The following is an 8,802-nucleotide window of genomic DNA, read 5'->3' on the forward strand; positions in this document are numbered from 1 at the left end:
AAATCCTCCAGTATTCTTTTAGGGGAAAATTTGCAAGAGTCAACATGTATGACCTGCAGGACAATTCTGTTAGTAAACTGTAAAGTGGCCATATGGCCCACAATGCCTGAAATGTTTACTATCTGACTCCTTAGGAAAAAAATAAAGCTTATTCATCTCTGGAACTGAGGGAATGTTTTGTATAAATGATGTCAAAAAACCAGAACACTTCCAATTAAAAATTAATTTTTCCTTACAATTTTAAGCACTTGTTGATATTTTTCTGTTCTGAATTGCTTTCTTATTTTTACTAAATGATGTATTGGCATAGAAAACCAAATGATACTTTAGCTAGAAAAAATGAACAGACTCAAAGCAGTAGAACTCACATTTTAGTATCAGTACCTCTTTAAGAAAATTATTTGTAACCTATTTTCTGTGTAAGAAAGTAGAACAGAAAATTTTAAGTGTCTATTAGTTTATATTAAAATAAATTTTTTTAAAAAATAACTATTTTTAGAACAAAATTAGTGAGAAGGCTGACAATATTTTGAATGTTTTAAAACCTTCATTGACTGGCTTTTAGAAGAGACAATCTCTTTCAATATGTTGTTTTAGCCATAGTATATGAAGACTTAGATACATTATTGAAGAAGGGAAGGCTATTTTAAGAATCATTCCAGAGAACTGCAGATATTCTTCTTTAAAACTTCATCAAAACTTCACAAGTGCTGATTTGTTAATGGTTGGTTACAGTTTGGAAACTGAAACACATCAATGAGTTGTTTTTTTTTTTCCTAATAAATTCATGACTCCAGAATTAGTTATGTCTTCCTCCTCCAACCCGGCAGTCTTCACAGGAAGCCTCTCAGAACAAGTGTGTTTTTAAGATAGGCTTCCAAAAATCTACTTTTAAAAAATTCAAATAGGTGCAAATCCAAGAGTCCAATAAATTCTGACACACTATAATCCATCGGTCTATTTATTCTTGGGGGGGGGTCCTTTATTCACACATGACTTTGTTATATCATGTAACGATCCTTTGAAAAACTCTCTGCTAAAAAAGTCAGGCAGATCTTCCAAATATTGATGCATTTTATTATAAAGTATCAAAAAATCACATTGATTAACCACTATGGATCTCATTAGTTTTCAAGTATTGTTGAAACGTGAGTTGAAAGCTTAAATTCTATCATTTGCAACAAATATTGTCCATTATTTTTCCTAAAGGTGACAGTCTCCCTTAATTCCTTTTTGAGAAAACATCTGTCAAATATCCAAGTATGAATAATTAAAGTATGCTTGTCAGTAATTTTTTTAAAACTACACACTGTGTTTCATGACAAGAGTGGCTAGTTCATCTCAACACGATACCACAGTGCTTTTGCATGTCACTGATATGCATAAGTGTTTTCTTTTGTTTCCCACTTGGTTACACAGGATCTGAAAAATGAAGGCACTCAAAAGTTGAGATTTCACAAAATTAACTATTTTGATTTCTTCACTGAGGCCAACCATAAGTGAAACCTGCACTTGACAATGATACTTAGTGGTTAAAAAAAAAAAAAAAAAGTCTGATGATGACTATTGTTGGGTGCTACTACCTCAATTTGTACTAAAACACCAGTAGTTTTATCCATCATTACCTTTGCTTGGTCCATGCAAATGTCAAAGTTATATAATATTTTTAACTTCTGGACCACTAAGAGGACCCTGGAGACCCTACGTGGGTCTTAAAAAATGTTTATCAATCTATAACTGAGGGAATCTATGCTTTGTATAAATGATGTCAAAATATCTGAACATTTCTAATTAAAATCGAATTCCAAGATGGAATTGTTAGAAGTGATGACCTATGGTACTTCCCTGAGAAGGTAGAAAATAAGAGGGGACGCCAGACAGTGAGGAGCCCCGTGGGGACAGGCCAGGGAGGGAGTGTGACTCAAACACTCTCAGACCACAGCTCTCCCAGGAACCCAGGCTGCCTGCCCCTCCACACAGCCTCCATCTCAAGGTCAGATGAGCAACCCCAGGGTCCCAAGTGGTTGGGTGCTTTTCAAAGGAATCGAGTAGTAATTCAACATTAATCACGACAGCCTTGAAAACCTCCCAGCATTTCACTGTCCGTCGATGGTCCTATGTGGAGCTGTGTTCTGAGCCTTCCAACAGCTTCACAAGGCAGAGGCGGAGCTGATGGAGCTGGTGCTGAAGCCGGTGGAGGATGTCAGTGAGCAGGACTAGATGGGCATGTTGGAGGAAGAGCCAGGAGGGTCTCCTCACATAGGCCTGGCTGTACACTGCCTCGGTGATGTCGGTGAAGCACCTAAGAACCTAAGCTGTCCATTCAGATTTTAAAAAGAAGAAATAGACCAGACGGCAGGCACCAGGGCAATAGAGAAGGCGTTTCCAGGCCCAGGCAGGGCTGTGTTGATGTTAAGAACAGAGCCTGGCCAAGTGCATCCGCTGAAAGAGCATCACTCCTGATTGCCAGGCCAGGAGACCACCAGCACCGAGTCACTGCCTTTCCCTGGCCCATGCTCTGCATTCTCCCCTCTTCCTCCTGACCCACTGACCAGAAAGCAAAAACTTGAAATAATGAGAGAGAACAAGTCTTCAGTCACTGGGAAATGGCCTGCCAGGGACTGGGGCTAAGGCCGGATTCATCTCCTGATTCGCACTGCCCTGGTCTCTCCTCTGGCAGGATACTCTCATCTCATACTTTCCTTGCGCCATCAAATCCAGGGTGTAGGTTGATTTTTCTTGTTATGGTTGGGATAACCGTCTCCTAAAGGCCCATGTGCTAAAGGCTTTGTCCCCAGCTGTTATGGCTTGGATATCTTGGGGTATCTTCCAGAAGATCGCATGTGAGACAATGCAAGAACATTCAGAGGTGAAATGACTAGATTATGAGAGTTGTAACTTAATAGTGGATTAATCCACTGATGTGGATTGCCTAGGCAGGAGAGATGGCTGGAGGAGGTAGTCACTGGGGTGTGCCATTGGGGTCTATATGTTGTCCCTGGTGAGCAGAGCTCTCTCTCTACTTTCCGGCTGTCATGTCCAGAGCTGCTTTCCTGTACCACGTTCTTCTGTCATGATGTTCTGCCTCACCGTGGGCCCAGAGATACGAAGTTGGCCAACCAAGGACTGAACCTCTGAAACCATGAGCCAAATAAAGTTTTCCTCTTCTAATTGTTCTTGTCCGGTCTTTTGGCCTCAGCAGCACAAATGTTGACTAAAACACCAGGCTCTAGGGAAGTGCAGGAAACTTTGGGCTTAGCAAAAGGGAGTTAGGTCGCTGGGAGTGTGCCCTTGAAGAGGAGACTGAGAGGCTGGCCTCTCCCACCTCTCTCTGCTCTCTGGGTACCCCGAGGTGAGCACCCTCCAGCACTCCCCTCCCCCATGACATGCTGCTTCATAAAAGACCCAAAAGCAACAGGGCCAACTGACCACGGATTGAAACCTTTGAAGCCATGAGCCCAAATAAAACTTTACTGCTTTTAAGTGTTTATCTCAGGTATTTGTCACAGGGACAGAGATCTGACATGCTTTAATAAAATGAGAATATACCCTCTGCTTCCCTGTTGGAATGATCTCACTGCCTCTGCCCCTGGTGCACAGGGGAGAGCTGAAGTTCCTGTAATCCACATGGAGGTTTGACTCCAGGCTCTGCCCACGTGATCTAGGGGCCCCCATTTCCTTATCAGTAAGGTGGGAATAACTGCATCTTCCTATTACTTAGAGTTGTAAGGATTCTAATAGTCAACAGAGAAAAAGCATTAGAATGGGTCCTTGTTCCTAGTAAATAATCTCAAGTGGCACCTATTCCTGAATCTTCAACCCAGATTTGCCTCTTTGGGGCATTTCTTCTTACCATCCTCTCTCTGCCCACCCAGTCCTCAGGCCTCAGGGTGGGTTAGGACTCCTCTATCATTTCTATCCTCCTGATCGACTTATCTCCCTGTCCTTCTATTCCCAGAAATATTGGAATTGTCTATTTACAGTCTAGACTTCTCTGATAGAGAATTGGAGGGCTGAGTCTGTGCCTTTCATCTGTGTCTAGTAGAGGACCTGGCAGAGATTTGGTGGTCAATCAATAACTAATGCTTGCTGAATGACTATGTGAAATGCCTTCTTGAAGTTAACACGACATACCACATTCCAAACTCTACCTTCCACACACCCCCATCTCTTCCCTCCCATTTCCCACCCACCTGCCATTAGTATTCAACATTCAAATATGCAGACCTTGGACTTCCACATCAAGGCCATTACTGTTCATCCAGAATACACCTGTCCTCTGTAGTGTGTTCCACAATAGTCCTAGTGGAGACTTCACTAGCATATTATTACTGCTGATATGTAGGAGTGACCAAAGACCATCTCATGACTCTAGGAAAGAATGTTCCATGTTTCCAAAACAGCTGATGTTTCTTTTCACTAGGATGTTCAAAGTGGACCTGTTTACAACTGCTACATCTCTCTCTCTAAGCAAAAACAGTTACTAGGGTCTAAGCGTGTGGAGGACAGGACTGTACTGACCATGGAACAAACACCAGGGGGAGCCCAAGGGCAGCCAATCAGCAGACCCCAGGTGTAACTGGAAGGATGGAAGGAGCTGTTGAGTACTGGGGACCTCAGCCTGGAGGGGCCCTGGGGCTACTTAACACAGACTTCTCTGGCTACTCTCCAGCTCTGCTTTCAATTTTTCATCAGATCATGCGGAAGACTTTAGTAAGTCTTTTGATTTCCACTTAGCCAATTCACAAGCAATTACTGAGGGGCCAACCTGAGTTTAGCGACAGCATGCCCCAATTATTCCCAGGTGGCAGAGGAATGTGCTATGAGAATTTGGCTTATCATGAGAGCCATTTATGAATATATGCATTTTTCAGTGAAACCTTCAGGTGAGCAGGTAGGAGAGAGGTCAGCACCTGGCAGATACAGCTCATACGCTGGCTGAGATGCCAACTCATAAGGATGAAAGACTTTGTTTTTCCGAAATAGAGTGGCACTCTGATTACTTGTCCTAAAATGTATAGGTACAAAATCTGAGTCAAAGGAACCTAGATAAAACAATAAAGACAATTAAAAAAAAAATTCCGGGCATGTTCTTCATTTGTGATTTTACAATTCTAATCATAAAGCTGCCTCTAAGAGCGCACAACATAAATTAAAATTTGAATGCTGGAAACTAACAAATATGTAACTCTGGCATCTCATGTTTTTCAGAAACACGGACTTCCCAATGTCTTTCATCTTCTCTTTCAAATTCTGGATAGAGTTTAAGAGGCCCTGGTCAGGAATATTTATGCAGAAATAAAGAGCAAGGGAATTCTCTCTGGCATGCGAGAGCAATCCAAATACTAAGTATTTACGATGCAGAGGTGTTTAAAACAAAGCAAAACCAGAAGCCAGTTACTGCCTGCTTCAACATAATACTTAAATTCCTCCTCTACATTATTAATATTGGTCCTCGGAAATGAGAAAGAACTGTGGTGTTATTCCACCCCAGGGACCTCTAAACCAGTGCTCTTTCTTAATAAATTGCAGGCTGCTCTGCTCTGGCTTTGGCTACAAGCTTATGTGACACATGGACAGTGTTGTTATGAGCCTGCTGGAATAGACCAGGGACCCAAGACCACAAGCCCATATTTGTTGTCTTGGGTTTTTTTTTTTTTAACTTAAAAAAACAAAATAAAACAAAATCCCACTGAGCCTCACTCCCAAGGACTTCTGAGCTGAGGTCTGGGTTTCTAAGCTTTCCTACAGTGGCATCGCTTATCTAAGATAGTTCTGCAATACCAGTCACTCTTCAAGGACACAGAACGACTGAGGGACCTGCTTCAAATGAAGCCAGGAAGCCACTATTATTTCTTTGTAATGAAGGAGCAATGCCCTCTGAATGTCACTTCCAGACAAGTTATGATCTAAGACCAACTGCAGTGAGAATGCATTAGATGTGGTTGTTTCACATCTGGACTTGAGGGTGAGCCACACTGGCCTCCTATACCTAGTGCAGAGCCATACATTCAGTAGAGGCAAAACATATGTCTATTAAATGAATAAAATGACCTAAAAGGCCAAGCTGCTTGCTTACTGGTGTGGCAACAGAATTAGCCTGACCAGAGAGAGAAGTCTGGGGAGCAAAGGGATACAGAATTGCTGAGGGAGAGGGGGGTACCAGTATCAGAAAAGAACAGATCTCTGGCAAGAAGGGTTGGGAGAGACTGGGGAAGGTGGGGAAATGAATGCAGCAAATGGAGAATTCTGTGGCCACCCAGTCCCAGCCTACGCAGTGTAGAGCCTAGACTCTGTGGAAGAAGATGGTACTTCAGCCCTACCCTATTTTATGCAACCAAGAGATATACAAGCACCAATATTTTACTTGAAGACTGATAGGGAGCCAGGATGCTTAATGATATGTGTCAACTTGGCTAGGCTCCCGTGCTGGTGGTTTGATGAAACAGCAGTGTACATATATATCACTGTGAAGGTACTTTCTAGATGTGATTATCTTTTAAATTAGTACACTTTGAGGAAAGCAGATCACTCTCCACACAGTAGATGGGCCTTATATAATCAGTTGAAAGCTTTAAGAACAAAAGTGGAGACCAAAGAAGTTCTGAGGAATGACTTCTGCCTCAAGAATACAACACAGAAACCCTGTCTCAGTGTCCCACCAGTTGGCATGCCCTGTAGACCTCAAATTTTCAAATCCCCACAATCACTGAGCCAAGCCCTTAAAATAAATCTATCAGTGTCTCTCTATATCTGTTGTTCTTGAGCACCCCAATACAGGAGCTACCAAGTACCTGTGCTCCAGGGATCCTGACATGGGTTTGAACACAGACTGGCATGGAAGATAGAAGTCCAGGTATAGGCAGGCTATTGACCGTTCTGGACAAGGCCCCTACTACGTGCACTGGTCATGACACAAAGGCTGGGCCTGTGCCTACAGTGCTCATGTTTACTGTGCAAACAGAAGAGGCCACTTTCCTGTGGGGACATGTACTCAGCAGCTATAGGTGTTCTTCAGAGCCCATGGACTTGGATTTGGTTCCTGAAGTAATCAAAATTGTCATCATGTCTCCTCTCAGCAGGGGACACACCTGACTGGGTGATCTCCTGCTTTTAAGAACCAAAGTGGAGACCTTTTGTTCCTCCCCCCTACTCCAGCCACCCAATGGCCTGCCCTGGCCTTTGCAGGCACCAATGGATGTAGACTGTGGTTTCTGTGGGAGCAATTTTTGAGATACCGGCAGTAGAGAAGGGACACAGGGTACCCGGAGGGTTGCCTTCCATCCCCACTGGCACTAGCTATAGGAGGAGCATCTTTCCAGCTCCCCAAGAATCCCTAGGATCCTGCTCTAGAATAGCTCTGCTGGACCAGTCTCTTTTGGTCCCAACCAAGGGAAACCCTTTGTAGGCTCTTCAGCTAACGTTGGAAACATCCAAGGCACGCCGCCCCCCGCCTTTCCCACCAGTAATAGCCCAGAGGTGCGCACAAAAAGAGCCAGACCCCCATTCCGCACTGGCTCAAGATGGGGTGACGGGCATCCCCATGGTGAGACCCACCTATTTCCTCTCCCAAAGAGGAGTTGAGGATGGCGCCCGCGGACATGACCACGGCACAGCTGTGCAGGCCGCGGGGGTGCAGCTGGCCCAGAGGCACCGCGGGCACCAGCTGCCGCCAGCCCAAGGTGGAGAAGGGCGCCTCGGTGCCATCCAGCGTCCTGACGCGCGCGCGGCGGCGGAGCTCGCACAGCAGCTCGGCCCTGCTCAGCCGCGCCTCCCGCTTCCCGCGGAAGCGCACGCCGTGCTTGTTGGCGTTCAGGTAGTCCCTCATGGCCTTCTGCAGGCGCGGGTTCAGCATTTTGGAGGAGACATTCCCCTTCCAAAGCCGGTACAGGAAAGCCCTGGACATGGAGGCGTACAGCCTGTCGCCATCCGCGCGCTCCTCCAGTGTGTGGCTTCTCCCCTGCCTCCTGTGCCTCTTCTTCACAGGTCTCCTCTGAACTGCGCCAGCTGACAAAGCTGCCCCCTGCTGCGATGGCTCCCCAAGGGAGGGGAATCCCAGTGTCCCCTGAGTATGGCTGTGCCACCCTGGCTGACCCGCAGCAAAAAAGTAGTCGTCATCCTCCGGATAGAAAGCACTTTGAGATTTCCTCCCCACCTGGGATGAAAAGAGCTCTTCATTTTCAAACCCATCTTGGGCCTGCGCCCATCTCTGCGGATCCATCGGACCTGGGTGAAAGGAGCCGGCCGGGTGTCCACCTGGCAGCACCTTATCTGCATCCAAACTCCTGGGCGAGGAGGGCTCGTGCATGGCCCCCATGATAACCCGCTGCTTGCCCTGGATGGGCAGCAGCCCTCGGGTCTCCAGGAAGGGGAAGGTGCTGGGCACTGGCTCAGCAGGGTCGCTGTCAGTGAAGTAGATGAAAATCGCCAAAAAGAGCAGCCCCCACGCAAATATTCCAAAGAGCATTCGTTGTCGCCAGGGCTTCAAGTGTGGTTTCATGGCAGATCTCGGGGTCAGCACCTCGGTGTTCAGAAGCTGGGGCGTGGGAAGAGCCTGAAACACAGCCAGGAGCTACAGTTAGTCAGTGTGGGGCTGGTGACAAACCAACCTGGGCGTTGTTGTTGACAGGGAGGGGGACTGACAGGGGCATCAGAAATCAGAATCATTCGGGAGCTTCACTACATCCAGGGGTTCTGTCCATCCCTGACTTGCCTCACCTCCTCAGTCCAGAACCTTGGGCCGTCCCAGGTGTCTCAGGGATGCGTCTGGCTCCTCACCACGGTGGGATACTCCAACAAAAC

The 8,802-nt window shown here is 45.9% G+C and overlaps 1 protein-coding gene across 1 annotated transcript in view; it reads right to left on the reverse strand.

The window, feature by feature from the left end:
• Positions 1–8,500, reverse strand: part of St6gal2 (ST6 beta-galactoside alpha-2,6-sialyltransferase 2) — a 29,110-nt gene extending 20,610 nt beyond the window's left edge. Inside the window, exon 1 of the mRNA XM_027948924.2 lies at positions 7,558–8,500. Coding sequence (XP_027804725.2) covers positions 7,558–8,500 — 943 coding nt within the window. The remainder of the gene's footprint in view (positions 1–7,557) is intronic.
• Positions 8,501–8,802: the final 302 nt, after the last annotated feature.

The sequence above is a fragment of the Marmota flaviventris genome, chromosome 14 (genome assembly GCF_047511675.1).
Source record: "Marmota flaviventris isolate mMarFla1 chromosome 14, mMarFla1.hap1, whole genome shotgun sequence".
Classification (NCBI taxonomy): domain Eukaryota; kingdom Metazoa; phylum Chordata; class Mammalia; order Rodentia; family Sciuridae; genus Marmota; species Marmota flaviventris.